General features: G+C 40.8%; 1 protein-coding gene across 5 annotated transcripts in view; it reads right to left on the reverse strand.

The window, feature by feature from the left end:
* Positions 1–17,551, reverse strand: part of ARID4B (AT-rich interaction domain 4B) — a 486,307-nt gene that overhangs the window by 129,615 nt on the left and 339,141 nt on the right. For all 5 annotated transcript variants that reach the window (XM_029593836.1, XM_029593835.1, XM_029593838.1 and 2 more), the window contains exon 14: positions 17,305–17,402. In XM_029593836.1, the coding sequence (XP_029449696.1) occupies positions 17,305–17,402 (98 nt within the window). The remainder of the gene's footprint in view (positions 1–17,304; positions 17,403–17,551) is intronic.

A 17,551-nucleotide genomic window follows, 5' to 3' on the forward strand; every position in this document is an offset into this window, starting at 1 on the left:
TATATTCAATAGTGCAGCTGCACCACTAAATATGCCTCCAAAATGAGTCCAGTGACTAAATATTACCCACCATGATGTTTGCACATAAATGCTTTTGAAAATTCAGCCTTAAGTGTCAAAATAAAAGCACACATGTAAAAGGTGTGTACACTCATGATTATGTTTGTGCTCTAGTCTTAAAAACAATTCTCTCTTGGATTTTTGTTGGTTATACACCATTCAAAATTTAGATACATTAGAGTTAGGTTGGATTTACCAATTCGGTACATCTAGGGCAGGGGAAAAGAAGGGGAATCTCTTTCCAAGGATGCAGTGAGATGTCTCCTCCTCTTCCTCCTTGGGATAGCCTTCTCTCTCAAGAGCCACTCAGCCTGAGCAGCAGCATCCCGCTGGACCCTCCAGTGGCAACACCATGATGCTCCAAATGCTGTCGGTCACATCTGCACCTTTAAGGGGCAGATCCAAAGGGATGATGCTGCTACTCAAGTTGAGTGGAGCTTATAAGAAAGTGCCACTGAGATGGAGGCAGCACCCCCTCACTCCAATGCTACACTGCCTAGAAGGAAATCCAAGCTTGATTAGGGTAGTATCAACAAAGCAGTATTTTAGGTTGCAGGATTTCTCAGTGGTAGAACTTGCTGAGTAGGAGGTATTTTGAAAAACAGCAAATGATAATGTTTACTTTGGAATTAAATTAAACGAATAAAGAAAAAGGAAAACATGTTGATTTTACTTTTACACCCCGCTAGCCTCCTTAAGTTTCCAGTCTAACTCTCCACTTTTATAACTGAGGCTATGATTGCTACCTCCTCATTACCATTATCCCTGTTTAGTCTAATGAGCAGGAAAGTCACGTCCACGACTAAAATGTAGGTCTCTTGCGTGGAAGTGCACAATGCTGGAACTAGACCAGCCCTCTCTCTTTAATTTGTTGAAATTCCCAACAGAACTAATAACATCTGAAATTTGCATTAAGCTATCTCAAGGCGTCTCCCGTCTGCTACATGCTAAACTGGTGCACCCAGGCGGCACACATCTGTCTGCTTTATAATTTCCACATTTTCAGTCACCAATTGCATGCTGATACTCCTTAGAGAAAACGGTTTGCAAAGATCCAACTGTACATCCACTGTTGAAAACATCACCGTGATCTAAAGGCGAATGCTGATAAATGGTACTCTGAGCAATCCTACGTCTTTGTAATAGTTTTTGCATTAAGCCTCAATGACGTAGAATTCTAAGGAAATTAAATACATCTCAGAAGACAAACTCTCCTGTGTACAGGTGAGAAGTGGTTATTGTTTCCTTGCAGTTATGTGAGCTCCCAGGGGAGGGAATGTGACTAAACAACTGAGTACAACAATCTGATTGAACGTGATCAGCAACCGCCAAAAAACTGGACAGTAAAAGACTTTGCTTCTCATCACCACGGTTTCCAGTTTTTATACGTCACTCTCTACATGTGGTATGGACCACTGCTTTTGTGAGATACCTTGGATAAAAACATCAGATAAGCAGGAGAAAAAAAAAAAAAGGAAGAAAATGAAGAGCTCATTCTGCTCCTGCAAATGACAAGTTGTTCTAATCGAGTCTGGTGATGTTTTTTTTTTTATTTGGGATACTGTAATGCAGCAGATGTGCTCACAAATGCCAGCAACGACTTCTTCAGCATAATGACAAGACAAATAGAAAATTTACAAACGATTTCATAAAAGTTACAGAAACATGGGAATTTATTAAGTCCTATTTTTTGCAGTATTTCTCTGAAATTTCTTTACTCCATTGAGACTGGGGATGTTTTTTTTATTCGGTTTCAAAATGACAAAACACCCAAAGTTTAATCAAATACACATTCATGTACTAATGGGTATTAGCATGCAAACTGTGCACTATCTACATGTGCATTACTGTTGCCATGTTCCCCTATGATAAAGCATATGCAAATGAGTATACAAAAACTTTTAATGGCCTCATCAGATATTAATGCTAGCTGCACTATCTGGCATTAATATCTATCAAGGTTCAAAGGACTACAAAGAGGATGATGAATAACAAAACCTGCTTAAAAGGTATTTCTGTTCAGTGTTCACTGAGGAAGGGCCAGGAATATGACCACAGAAAACAGACACAAAGAGGACTGAAGTGAAGTAAACTGTCAACAATTTTCAGAAGACTATATTTGGGAGGAGCTAGCTAAACTAAAAGCAGATAAGCGATGGAGCCAGATGGGATACTTCTATGGCTTTAAGGGAACTTAGAACATTTTCTGCCAGTTCCGCTGGCTGATCTTTCCAATATTTCTTTAGAGATGGGAGATGTTTCGAAGGACTGGAGACAGGCAGATGTGGCTCCTATGCACAAAACTGGAAGGAAGGAGGAGGCCGGGAACTACAGGCCGGTAGTCTGATCTTGGTGGTAATTTAGAGGTTAGTGCAGTTTCTGGTATCCAATGGATTGCAAGATCCGAGACAATATGGTTTTATCAGAGGTAGGTCTAGTCAGATAAATCTGACTGGATGACCAGAACATTAGATCAGTGTACTTGAATTTAAGTAAGGCCTTTGACACTGTTCCACATAAGTGACTTAAACTGGTCGAGTGGGAGGTGACAAAGGCTAGTGGTATTTATTTATTTAATTTATATTCCACTTTTCAGGCACTTCAAAGCGGATTACATTCAGGTACTATAGGTATTTCCCTATCCCCAATGGGCTCACAATCTAACTGGGCGATACATCAAGCTGCAATAGAACTCTAACGTGCATTAAAAAGAGTAAATCGCACGATATACGCTGTTTATCACAGTGATACCATGTTATAAATGTGATATTTTGCATGGCCCTGCCCAGAGTCCCTCCCCTTTTATAATGAGCTATTTTGAATGTGATTTCCATGCATGAATTTTGCAAATCCATGCAAACCAGCTCATTACTATGCAAAATTATGTTAATATGTTATTGCGGCCCATCGAGAAAGTGGTCAGCTGCGATAAAATAACACCACCTCCCTGGGTTTCGTTAAGTGTACGTAGGAGCCCCAAGATTCTAACATGGGTCCTGAGGCTCCCACCTTACATTTCAAGAGCAATGCAAACATAAAAATTACCTGGCAAAAAGGATAGAGTTGAGTGAGGGTCAAGGCTGACCCCCCAGCTCAACTTGGGGCCGCCACTTGAGGTGGCTCCAACACCTACTAGTGTTAAAAAATAGATTTAAGGCCACATGTGGTGAAAACCAATCTCAGAACCCTGTAATCAATAAAGAGTGCCCCCCAATCCTGTCTTCATTAAAGTGTATCCCCCACCCTTCTTTCCAAAGATATGAAGGCTGAAACTGGTCCCCAACCCCAAAAGTACTCCTAAATTATTGGGCATAGTGGCCCCCCTCCATCCCCCGATGTATTAAGAAACTCATTGGTAATTTGTGGGAACACCCCCCCCTGCACTCCTAAACCTTCAAAAACCTGTTGTGGATCCTGTAAAGGGGCCCAGGACACCCCCTAGTCTTGGGCACAGTTGGCACCATTTTTCAAAATGGCGCCAATCTGACCGTACCCCTATCTTTTTAAAGGGCATTTTTCTGCAGTCTGTTCTTTAAGGTGATGGTGGTCCCTTGAGGTTGGGGCCACCATCACGTCTAAAGCGGCACTAACCACATTGCCCGCGGTGTTTTGCTGCGAGACAAAACAAAGTGCCATACAGGCTGCAATGTTTTTTTGGGGGAGAGGCCCATTATTGTGGCATTACCTTTCCCCCCCCCCCCCCCCCAACAGTGGGAGTCCTCCTGAAAAATAAATATTGTGGCTGTGACTCTAGGCCTAAGTTTGTACCTGAGGCAATGAAGGGTGAAGTGAGACTTCCCAAGGTCACAAGGAGTGACAGCAGTAAATAGAACTCACTCTGAGGAGAGGGGCATTACTAGTGGTGTACTGCAGGGATCATCCCTGGACCAGCTCTTTTCAACATTTTTACAAGTGAATCGGCAGAAGGACTGTAGAGAAATATTGGTCTTTTTGCAGATGACACCAAAATGTGCCAAGCTAGACACCCAGGAAGGTGGGAAAAACATGACAAGAGATAGCGTGAAGCTTGAGGAATGTTATAGAGTCTGGCAGCTAAGATTTAATACTAAATAATGCAGTCATGCATTTGGGCTGCAAAAGCAAAGGAAGCGGTACAGTAAAGAGGGTAAAATTCTTCTATGCACAAAACAAGAGAGGGATCATCTGGAAGTGGTCGTATTTGATGGCCAAACAGGCGAATAGGGCAAAAGCCAGAAAGGTGCTTGAGTGCAGAGGGAGAAGAATGGGCAGCATAAAAAAAAAAAGAGGTGATATTGTCCCTGTATAATTCACTGGTGAGACCTCTTTTGTAATATCACATACAATTCTCAAGACAGCACCTTTAAAGGGATATAAACCAGATGGAGCCAGTCCAGAGGGCAGCTAGTAAAATGGTCAGTGGTCTTTGCTCTAAAGCATATGGTGACAGATTTAAAGATCTAAACATGTATATCCTAGAGAAAAGGTGGGACAAGTATCAATGTACATGAGGTGGGCCTTTTTCAACAGAAAGGAGGCTCCGCAATGAGGGATCATGGCACGAGGGTGAAAGGGGATAAAATCAGGAGTAATCTAACAAAATATTTCTTTACAGAAAGGGTGGTGGAGTCATAGAACAGCCTCCTTGTGGAGGTAGTGGAGAGAAGGACAACATGTAAATTCAAGATAGGATGGGAACAGCACAGGGGATATCTGAAGGAGTGGCAGAAATTGAAGAACTAAGCAGTTGTGGATGGGCAGATTAGATATGTCATAAGGTCTCGCTCCCAAAAACATTTCTATGTTTCTATAATTTTTCAAAACAATTGCAGATAATAAACTCAACATAAATGACCCCCTTCCTGGACACAATAAGGTTTGCTCAATACTGGGGGTATTCAAACACACACAGAACTGGCTCTTATATCAGGGTTAACGAAGGCATCCTAAGGCAGAAAAGTCAATTACATTTCATGAACCCTGAGGCTCTGTTGGTGGTGTGGGGACAGAGGTGCCACGTCACATTGGTGTTTCAGGATATGAGAAGGGTGTGCTGGAGGTACTTGGATGTTTCAGGGGACGGGGGAGCCAGAGGCCTTCACATTAACCTTAAGGAGAAAGGCAACATAGAGACCCCCAAGTTGGCAGGCATTCCCTTCTCCCTGTGTCAGGTCCCCTGCAGTCTATGTTAACCGATCACATTTCTCAGGGTCGGTTTATGTGAGCTGCAGGAGACGGCACAGAACACAATAGCATGAACGTTTTACGTTCACTTTAATGCAGTCATTTTAACACTGCTGCACTCTGCATCTCATTCATTTAACACATTGAAGGCTAGATGTACTGGCTGCATTGAACCCGTGAAGAAAGGCAGGTCACCAGGACAATTTTAACATGACTTGGTAAACAGACCTCATAGTATGAAAGTCATCATTGAAAATATTTCAGAAAAAAGTAAATACTTTAGAAACTTTGAAGAAAAGATGCATAAATATTGGTAAAGTCAGAAAGCCACAGTAATGCCTGAGATCTGCGGAACCTGCAACTTTCATACCCTCACAATTTTTCTGAAAGCCTAGCTTATGCCAATCAGGTTTCAACCTGGCTTGGTATGTCTTGGGCCGACTATGCTCTCCATGGGATAATGAAACAAAAGAATGACGTTTCAAGCTAGAGTTTGTTTGAGAAAATTCCAAAATATTAAGATCTCTAGGTAACAAAGTGGTATCAAAAGTACATCTTTATTTTATTTTAACTGAAACAAATTTGGCCTTCACTATGTACAACTCAAAAGTGACCAATGCTATTTTGAGCATATATTCTTTGGTGGGGATGGATCAAGAGGGAGTTGCTCGTGTCATTTTTGCTACTTCTCATTGATACCTCAACTCCCTAAAGTCAACAATGATAACCTGAAGCTTTCTACCTCTTGTTCTAAGGAGGGACATCAAAGGCTACAAATGACAGCAAAAGAGTATATTTTTAACAAGAAGACATAGTAGTCAAAAAAAAGGTTTAATGTTCTCAAAGTGATTTCATCTGTAGAAAACAAATTTAAATCCAATAGGAAAACTATTTGCCATTAACAAGATATTTATCTTCATAATTCTATATACGCCAAACTCTTCAAATGACTGCATAATTGCAAAGGCACAAAAAATGTGTAAAACCTCAGGTTTGCTGTAGTGCTATTATCAAACTCTATTTTCACTATTTTCTCTCTCACTCCAGCAAGCCAGAACTCTCCACACCCTCTTCCCTTCTCTCACCCTACCCAAGGGAAGTTAAGAACATAAGAACATAAGAAATTGCCATACTGGGTCAGACCAAGGGTCCATGAAGCCCAGCATCCTGTTTCCAACAGTGGCCAATCCAGGCTACAAGTACCTGGCAAGTACCCAAACACTAAGTAGACTAGACCCATGCTACCACTCCTCACGTCAACCCGATCAAAAGCAGTCAATGGACTTCTCTCCTCCAAGAATTTTCTCTGATTAGTTTGAAATGTGCTACTTGCTAACTTCATGGAGTGCCTCCTAGTTCTGCTCAAACAAGGCTTGTAGACCAATGAAAAGAAAGCCACAAACTTTAGGATATCTTGCTGAAATAAGAAATTTGTGCCAAGTGTTACTAGTGATAGAATATTTTGAGGCAGATAAAATATAGCTCCACATAATGGCCCTGTGGTAAACCTGGCATGAATGTACAATCTCTACAATTTATTCAGTTTGTTTATTCTATGGGGACAACTCCATTATGCAATGTAACTATTTAGATTAGGCCTCATATCTTTTTACCAAATACTCTGAAAATCATCCCCAGAGTTATTTATTCATTAGCAAAGTCTGTTAAATGGGCATGCAGTATAGAAATCCTTTTGAGCACAATTGTCATTCATCTGTTTTTTTTGCATTTACTATGAATGTACTTCAGTCAGTTCTGACATAGTAAAAAAAAAAAACAGAAAAACCACCTCTATAACAGTGCTGCTAGAGTCTGTTTTGTAACCAACACCTTCTTTATAAGATTTCCAATCCACATCTCATTTTATTAAGTGACAGGTGTAATTGTAATGATCTATTTTCTTGCTGTCTGTGTACGTTCATAAATATTTTATGAACGTACGATTATGGTCTGCATTGAACATTTGTTGGCTGTTCAATTCTGCAGAATATACACATTTTTAAATATATAAATACATTTCCCCAGGTACCAGTGCCATCCAGCTAACCTGAAGTGGCTGCCATGCACAATCTTTAGTGCTCTCATTTTCTCCCCATACACAGTATCCGTTAAATATTGTGGGGAAACTCCTAAGGAGGTAAGATATGATTCTCTGAAAGCTGCTCTTAATACTATTCTTTTTTTATTTTAACTGTCAAAACTCTCCCTTCTCCTAAATGCTTGAGCAGCATTCTCCATGCCACCTATCCTGAGAAGCAGGATTCTCATGAAATAAGGCTCACACAAAGTCACTGAGATTTGGTGGGGTAGAGTGATAGACAGCAATAAAGAACTTTTGAAACAGTTTATGAAAACAGTACTTCATTTTTCTCCTTAATGAGCATGGAGTTTGACCAAAGGGAAATGAAATCTTGGATAGTTCAATGATTTCCCTTGTGTTGTTCGTTTTATTATTATTATTGTAATTCTTATATTCTTTCAATTTTGTTTGAATGCATCTACCCTTGTAAAATTTGTCTCAAGTGTGTAACTAAACCGAGCATTCTAAGCTGAAACAATCACAATGATGTCATAGAAAACGAGACAGATTGTTATTTGGTAGAGAACTGGCCTCATGTTTGGAGCAATGGGCTGGGAACTGAGAGACCACAGTTCAAAACCTGTTTCTGCCTTTTCAATTACTTCCTGTTGCCTTAGATACCCAATGAAATCTGCAAGCTCTTCACAGAAGAGATTCAGGATATCCGTATGTAATTTGTTGTTTGGCACCTTTTAAAGAAGGTTATATAAATAACAAAATAAATAAACCTGAATAAACAAACTTTTAAAGAAGTCTATAGAAATCATGGGCCCAATCCCAATCACAGTTTATTCTTCATAGTCACTAAGCCAAATTCACAAAACATTTTTGTTGGTTTCTTTTGTTGGGATTCCAATCTTTTTATTTTCAAGTCTTTTATGTATACTTTCTTTTCTTCTTCTGCCCTACACTCAAAGAGGAATATGAGTAGGGATCCCTTATTTAAGGCGAGTCCTCAAACTATGGCCTGCAGGATCGATAAAGTCCTTGGCTGAATTTCTTCTGGTTCTCCAGTAGACAAAGCAGAAGGAGTTGAATCCTGCCCACACGAGCGATGGCTGAAAGAGCTTCATCAGGCCTGCAGTGACAGTAGCAGGAGTGTATTATTGTGCTGCTGCTGCCAGCTCAGACACTTGGTCAGATAAGTGTGAAATGGGTGCGACACGTCAATGCCAAGGCTACCACTGATTGGCTCTGTTATGCATTGTTGGTGTTAGCACTGTTGTATGGGTGAAACCAACTGGGCTGAAGACAAGGAGAAAGCAGGGTTGCCATCCTGTAACAAGTGTCAACCTTAGACAGCAGAACTATTCAACTACACAAGTGGGTTACGCCATTCGATGGCAATGATGCAGATGTGTTCTCTCAGAATCCAGAAAGATCTAGAAATCTTTCTGAGTATGCATGGTTGTTCCAGTGCTGCTAGGGCATTGTAAGTCTCCTCAGTCAAATCACAAGCAAACTTTCAACTCTGCAGAAAAAAAGGGTAGCGTTGTGTGGCTGAATTGCCCTATCTACGAAAATCACTTGTAATAGGTAAGCAACTTTATTTTCTCTGTGGACAAGCAGAACTTAATTCAGCGACACAAGTGGGATTCTCAAGACAAGAGATGCAAGGAGTAACTGTATTTCTAGAAGAAGTGGTTGAAGCACGGCAAACCAGTGTTGAGGGGAAGGTGGGAGAGAAGAAGGATCTAGTTAAATAGGCTTTTATTTATTGCTTGGTCAAAGGCACTATCCTTATAAGCGTCCTCCTCAAGACAGTAAAGTATAACAAAGGTTTGGATAGAGGACTATGTAGCCGCCTTTCAGATTTCTTGAAAGGAAACGGAAGATGCACTATGGATGATGATCATACTTGGTGTACCTTTACTTTGCCATGAAGTTGATGAACAGATTTAATACAGCAATAGGAAATGCAGGCTGATATCCAGGCAGACAGTGTTTGTTTTGTAAATAGTAATCCTTGTTATCTGGGATGCAAGAGAGAAACTTGAGTTTTTCTCTAATGTTTAGATCTTTTGAAATAGAATAATAAAGCTCTTCTGGCATACAAGGCATGAAGGGCTTATACACTTTTGTCAGAATGACATTTCTGAAAGAATGCTGGAAAAACTATGGACTCATTCAAGTGAAACTGAGAAACTTATGCAAAAACTTAGGATAGGTTCTTAGAACTACCATGTTTTTGAAGATTGTGTAGGGTGTATGAATCACTAAGACTTGGAGTTTGCTAACTCTATATGCTGAGGTAATTGCTATTAAAAAGAAAGAAATATGAGATCCACAGATGCTAAGGGTTCGGAGAGAGGTTTCATTTGTTGATAAAATACTATATTTAGATCTCACTGAATAAGTAGGTCTCCTATGGGTGGGTGAATATGGTAAAGGCCTTTGAAGAATCTTGCTCCTATTGGATGCTGAGAAACGGAAGACCTTTTAATATGTTACTGATACACAATAGCACTCATGTACTCTGACAGAATGTCTTCAATCCTAATCTTAAGAGACTAAGAAGATATTGTAAAAGGGCAACAATTGAGCAATTGAATGAATCTTCATTCTGTGACATTGTTAGTGTTTGAGGTAGTTGTGGGTGGATCCTTGGGCCGGTGGCAGATGACCACGCCCCCGGGGGAAGGTCCCGAGAGGGACCACTGGTCAGGTTCAGAGTTTGGAGACAGACACACACTAGTTCTTTACCTCTGGTAAAGTCCGAGGAGGCAGAGTAGCAAGGTATGCAGAGAGTGAATCCCATCCGCAGCGATATCTGGAGGAAGCTAGGTAATTCTTTCCTTTTCTAACTCGATTAGTTAGCAAATTCAGAGACCTAAGTATCCAGTGAGGATGACGTCATCTCAGGGGGACGCCCCTGAGATTCACACCACTGCTGGTACTTGAGTCAGGGCCGTGCCGCGCGTGCGCCCTTAGGCTTCTGGGAAACCTGGTGCAGTGCAGTGTCTAGCCGATCCGGGGACGCCGGAGGTCGGCAAGATGACGCCATGGCAGCCAAACTTCCATCAAGCAAAGAGGGAGTCGCCAAAGAGGTAAGGTGGGCTTAGTGGAGATGTCGGGCAGCGACGGTCGCAACAAACATACACCATATGGAAAAATCTTCTCCATTTAAAATTGTAGGAATACCTAGTGGAAGGCTTTCTTGCTGCAAGGATCACTTCCTTAATGACCAAGGGTAGGTACATAGTTTGTACTAGTCTGCTTTAAACATCCATGCTGTAAGTGCCAGGTATTGAAGATTGAATTAATAAGTGTTCCATCATATTGTGTTAAGAGTTTCAGGAATATTTGCAGATCTACTGGTTGAGCAATAGCTAGGCTTTTAAGCCATGGAAACCAAATCTGTTGTGTACAGAAGGGGGCTATTAGAATCATGCTTCCCTTGTCTGTTCTTAAATTTGAAGATCATCTTGGATATGAGTCGTACTGATGGAGATAAATATTATTCTATGGAATGTAAAATGTATCCAAGAGCGAGTCAGCTGCTAGTCTTTTTGAGCAATAGAGAAGAAGCTTATGGTTTTCAGAACCACATAGAGATCTACTTGCAGAGTGCCTCAGAGCTGAAAGAAAAAGTGTGCTGTGCTTGGGTAGCATGACTATTTGTGGGGTTGTGGATGACGACTCAAGGAATCTGCTAAGACATTGGCTTTGCCTAGGAGGTGAATAGCTTTGAGGAATATTTTTCTTGGAATTGCTCTATTCCATATCTTGCATGCTTCTTTGCAAAGATTCGAAGATCTTGTTCCTCCCTATTTATGTAATACATTGCTATTTGATTGTCTGTTTAAACTTGAATACTGTTCCCTTCAGCCATGATTTGAATGCTAATAAAGCTTTGAAAATGGTTCTGAGTATGGTTTATGTATAGTCTTTGTTCATGAGTACTCCAAGGTCCTTGAGAGTACACAGTATTGAGATACACTTCCCAACTTTGATTGAGAGTATCTAGTATCAGTAGCTATTGAATTTGCAGAGGATAAAAGGATTGACCAAGGGTCGAAGAAGACTGGCAGGCTAGGTCCACCAGTTCAATGATCGAGTGAGGTCTAGATAGAAGGATTCTATGAGACACTGTTTGTGAATGTGGGATGCATTGGAGATTTAAGTATCATTAAGCTCATCTCATATGTAGACATGCAAGGGGCATCAAATGTGGCCTAACACTTCCTGGAAGACTCTGATTGACAATGAAGTTTGGCTGCACAGGGAGAGAACTGTGAGTTAATGTGCATACTCTTAGAAATAGAAGAAAAGCTTTTTCCTTCAGGGTGTCTAAATATGCTCCTATGAATGTCAAATGTCATGTCTAAGTGAGATACGATTTCCAGAAATTGAAAACAAATCCCAAAGACAGGAGCATGCAAAGAGTGTAGAAGCTGTCAGGTTGATTTTCTCACAGGATCTGCTTGATATTAACCAGTTACCTAAGTATTGAAAAACCAAAAGACTGTTTTTCCTGACATGGGCTGCCATCACTGTCAGGTATAGTTGTGCTCATAAGTTTACATACCCCTGGTAGAATTTGTAAGATATGTAGCCTTTTAAGAAAACATAAGTGATCAGACAAAACATGGTCTGTTATTTTTAATATGTTTCAGATTTAACTATTATGCATCACAGAATAGCACATTCATTAAACAAAACATAGGAATGAAGGAAATGTCGGACCGGTGCGCACCAAGTGGATTTTAAAAGCCGCCCATGTACGTGCATATCTCCCACTAAGTGCACAAATGAAAAGTTCTGAGAAAAGGGAAGGCCATGGTCATGGTCTGGGCATGAGCATTCCTGATTTTATCTTGAAATTTGTACACAAATACTTGCACAGGTGAATGCCAATGTCCCCTGCCACGTAACTTTACTTCTGCTATGGATGGCGTGTAAGTCGTAAAACAGAAAAAAACCCAAACATCACCAGCGTTTTAAGGGTCGAGGCTAACAAGGGAGAAGGAAGACTATTAAACTAGGGTTTATAAGTCCTAATCCTTAACTGGGCGGTGTGGGAATGAACTAGTAAAACTGGAGATGGCATCGGCACGCATCTTAAAATCCCCTGCTTACGCAGTAGAAGTGGCATTTGTGCGCATAAGTGCACGTCCACTTATAATTTTGTGCATTGTGCGCATGTTCAGGCTATTTTATAACATGTACACACATACGCACACATGTTATAAAATGGCCGCGTTCCTGACCTCAGGCCGATGAATGCGTGCATGTGTGTGCCTGTGCGCTTGTCTAAAGGTTACCGTCATAGTTTTTATAGTTGTGACCATACAGTTCAATGTTGGTGTCATCACTCCAAATTATTTTGTTCCAGAAGTTCTGAGGCTTCTCTAGGTGCTGTTTGGGATATTGTAAGCAGGTTGTTTTGTGGCATTGGTGCGGGAATGGCTTTTTTCTGGCAACTCGAGCATGCAGCCCATTTTTATTCAAGTATCTCCTTATTGTGCATGCTGAAATATCCAACAACTTTGTTTCAGTAGAAGTTGCTTGTGGGTTTTTCTTTGCATCCAGTCAAATCTTCCTGGTAGTTGTGTCTGGAATCTTTCTTGGTCTACCTGATCATGACTTGGTATTATCAGGACCCATAATTTTCTACTTCTTGATCAGAGTCTGAACAGTACTGATTGGCATTTTCAAATCTTTGGATATCTTTTTATATCCTTTTCCTGATTTATAAAGTTGAACTACTTTTGTTGACAGTTCTTTTGCTATCCCCATTCTTCAGTAACTACCAAAGTCAGTGTAGCCCTGGATGAAATGCACATGGGTTTCTCAAAAGGTAAGAAACTGATTGACTATTTATACACAGACACTAATTACAATCAAACAAGGCACAGGTATGGATACCTACCCTTCACTTTCATCTCAACTTGTGTCAACCTGAGTGAATATTATCTGCCCATACATTCGAGGGTATGCAAACTTTTGAATTTGTATTTCTGTGCTGTTCTGTGGTGCAAAATAGTTTAATTTGAAACACATTAAAAATAACAGACATGTTTTGTCCCATCACTCAAGTTTCTTAAAATGCTACACATCTTACAAATTCTGTCAGGGATATGTAAACTTATGATCACAACTGTATTTGGTGAAAACTCTTGGGGCTGCCACTAGACTGAAGGGGGAATACACGCTACTGATAATGCTCCTGCACTATTGTGTAACAGTACACTTTCTATGATTGACATGAATGAAATTGTGTGTACACATCCTTGACATCTAGGGTTGTCAACCAATTGTTCATCTTCAGAAGAGGAAGGTTGAAACTAGGGAATTCATTCTGAAATTCTCTCTGTTAAGATATTTAGTTTCCTAGAACCACAATATGATATAAACTACCTGATTTCTTTGGAATAAGGAAATATCTTGAATAAAATCTTTTGTTATTTTTGGGTCTGGCTCTTATTGTATTGGCTGCCAATAATGAGGCTTAGTTCCTATTGCAGGATCTGAAGCTCTGGAGGAACTGAATGAGGGGCCGGCAGAGTGAGCGAAGGTAGACTTTGAAAGTTTAGGTGAAAGTCTTTCTGGATTATCTTGAACATCCATTGGTTGGTGGTAATAAAGGACTATTGGGGGTGAAAAATCAAAGCCTTTCCCCCACTTGTAGGGCTTCAAAGGGGCTATAAAGATAAAATGTTTGTAGTCAAAAATTTGGCCTGACTTCTGAGTGGCTTGTTGAACCAACCTCACTTGGGCCCTCTCCTTAGGACCCGGTCTACGCTTTCTTGTTGTTGTTGCTGAGGTTATTGCTGTTGCTGAGGGAGTTGCTGTACCCTTTTCAGAGTGGTGTCTCTGGAAAATGTACAGTTGGTACCTTTTACAAGGTGTGTGTGTGTGTGTGTGTGTGTGTGTGTGTGTGTGTGTAGCAGAACTGTCTTTTGTAGGTTTCTGATTGGTGTTTGCTATGAGCAGGTTGTTGTTCTGAAGTTGCAGCAGATAATGCCTGCAAAGCCGAGCAAGGATCTTTTATAAAGGTCAACTGTTGCCTTAGTTTTTTCTCTGAATACATTATCTCCCGCATGTATGTCTTTTCTTAGGCCTGAGCCTTCAGCCAAGCAAGTCTTCTGGCTCACATAGGTATGGCAGCAGACTCGGAAACTGTAACAAATACATCATTATGAGGTGTCTGGGGAATTTATCTGTTTTTTTCAAATGAGACGTAAACATGTGTGTCTGAAGGAAGCTAAGATGCGATTTCTCTTATTTTTTGGAGTTTAATAGAGAGATACTGGACCACTTGAAACTGATGGGCTAAAATTCCTCTTTGCAACATGGCGGACTGGAATACTTTCTTCCCTGTATTATCAAATAATTTGGCATCCTTACTCAGAGGAGTAGTGGAATGTGGTTTTGGTCTTTTTGCCTTTTTGTAAGGCAGATTCAACGATGACAGATTCTTGAGCTGGTTGTAGCTTGGTAAGGCCTGGGCAATCCTGAACTTTATATTTAAGGTCTGCAACCCTAGTAACTAGAAAAGTAGAAAGGGAGGTCTGTCATACTTTAGACTTAAGTTCATGAAGAATTTTGTAGATTGGAGCAGCAATAGCCTGTTTAGGTGCTTGAATATATTTTAGAATCCCAGGGAGGCCTTCCTTCGAGTCTACTTCTTCATCTATTTTAAAGGGAACTGCATTCACCATTTTCTGGAGGCCAGGTAGGTCATGTCTTCTGGTGGGGTAGTAGTTCTAGCTGGCTTTGGTGAAGGATCAGAAGGCAATCCTACTTATTTCTACAGCGTTTTAAGTTGAACAAGTCAAAAAACAGAATGGGGGGGGGGGGCCTTATTTCTTGAGGAGATGTTCTTGCCTGACCTTTTGGAAAGAAAGAAATAAAGACTAGGAGTCCAAGTAGACGGCTTCTCCAAAACAGGTTCTATCAGTGAAGGAAGCACTGCTGAAGAAGTGCCCAATTCTAGCATCAAGATGGGAGTAGTGGATTTTCCCACAGCAGGCTTTTAGAAAGAAACTTTGCACTGAGACTATATTAGTTCAGGGCCGAAAACCTTCAACCCCAAAACAGCTGATGTAGACAGCTTCGAGACTTTGGCACCATAAGTTGATGGCACTGATGGTACATCAGTGCAGTGAATTTTTCCAGCATGCTTCAAACTCTTTAGCACTGGATAGTGTTCATTATCAGAGCGCTGCGATACTCTGAGATTTCAAAGGTATCATTACCTGCTTTTTGCAGGGAGTTCAAATCATTATCTGTGGACCCCACGCTCACAGAGAATTCAAAGAAGGCCGGCACTTAACCTTAATTTACTATAGAAAACACTCACGGTCTTTATACTTCTCAATAGCAGAAATTTCATGATCATTTCTGATAATGAACAATAGGGATCATGGCCTTCCTTTCTTGTGCCCAGAGCTTTGGCACTGAAGAGATTTTGACCTTTCTTTTAGGTACTGGTCTTTCTGAACTACCTCCCTCTCAGAGGGAAGACAAATGAAATTTGAACTCATGATCTCTATATGAGATTGCTTGCAGCACCATTTGTCCACAGACGGAGCAGTTATTGAAGTCAAGGGAAAGACCCAAGCAGTGGAGGCAGAAATCATGTAAGCCAAGGATTGACATCTTAATTATGTAGTTGGTGCTAGGTCTGAAGGGCTTCTTTCAAATAAAGATAGTAATACAAAAGAAAAAATACAGCCGTACCTATATATTTTGAATCGAAAAAATGATATTAAAAAACTGGAAAAGAAAATAAGAAATCGAATAAACAAAATCAGAAAAGTACCGGGGAAAAAATATCAGCAAATGTTTAGAGATAGTGCAAACCTCCTTTTGTTTCAGTAGAAGAAAATCAACTCAGGAGACTCATCCCTTGGTGGTGGCAGCATGGGAACAACCACACATGCTCAGAAAGATGACGTTATCCACTTGTAGAGTTGAATTAAGTCTTGCTTGTCCAGAGAAAGGCTGCAGTGCAGCTAAAAGAAATTTTTGGTCACTGAGGAGAGGGGGCAGACTATAAGGAGGAAGCATGGGCGGTACCGAGCTAGGGGTTCTGAAAAACTGCTGGGGAGAGCTAGGTAAGGATGATGGTTCCTGGCGCTCCCGACTCCACCATCTCTTCGGAGCTGTGGGGAGAGGGCATGGACATAGTACCCAAAGGACGTGGGCTTTAGAGTTGCACTGTGCAGAAATCTTCATTATTATAATCCAGATACCGAGTGAGTGTCTCATCAGGCTAGAGTCTACAGAGAGGGTTATTTTGCTCATACCATGAACTTGGCATGTTGCAAGAGAGGAGAGGAAAAGGAAGGGGAGGAGAGTGAGAGGTGGGGAAAACAGAGAAGAGGAGGGGCAAATAGATGACAACGGGGGAGGAAGTAGAGAGGGAGCAAGAGTGCTTTGTGGGGAAAGGGGCTTGTCAGTGAGAAACAATGCACCCCATACACATATCCCCACCCCCCTAGGGTGGCAGATATTAGGGAAGGTGGGGGAGGCAGGGGGCAAGGTTATTGGGGGTATGGCAGAATTGTCAACTTCAGAGAAATCTAGAAATATGAATATGGACAGTCCATCTGCCACAACTCCGCAAACCTTGCCCCCATTCTTCAACATTTACAGTCTGTGAAAGGGCCAGTCTTCCATCAAGCCCTTCTCAGCAAACAACTCTGAGAGGGCTCTTTACACAATCCTTGGCTCAGAAAAAAAAACCCAAAACCAAGCGGGACATTCCCTCAAACCTCTTGGTGATTTGACAAATCCTAAGCAGCCCTTTCTCTTGAAAAATGAAAGCATCCTGGGCCTTAAAGCAATAAAAAAAAGTGGGAAGAAGTGAAAGATGTTAAGATTGAGAAGAGAGAAAAAGAACAGCAGAGCAGAGCTCACTTCTAGCCACGATATTGTTTCAAAAGATTTCTGTTTGCTATTTCTAAAGGAACCACTACTTCTTTTCACTAACCAGAATGAGAAATAGTAGTATTACTGCAAAAGCCATATTATTTCATTCATGGTCAACTTACTTTTTGTATGCACACTTAACATTATAGCCTGCTGCTGAGTTTAAAACAGGGATTCCAAGATCTTGGTAAACTTGTTTCCAGACTGCTCCACTTTCAATCTGTTACATAAAGCAAACAAAGACATACTTATTATGTTAAGAATAAGAATTAGCAAAACAAAAAACAGTGCTTGGCAATCTAGTTATCCTACAAGCATCTACATCTAGATGTAACTTGTTTTCTAAAGTTGCATGCGATTCCTGTTTGT

The sequence above is a fragment of the Rhinatrema bivittatum genome, chromosome 3 (assembly GCF_901001135.1).
Source record: "Rhinatrema bivittatum chromosome 3, aRhiBiv1.1, whole genome shotgun sequence".
NCBI lineage: Eukaryota > Metazoa > Chordata > Amphibia > Gymnophiona > Rhinatrematidae > Rhinatrema > Rhinatrema bivittatum.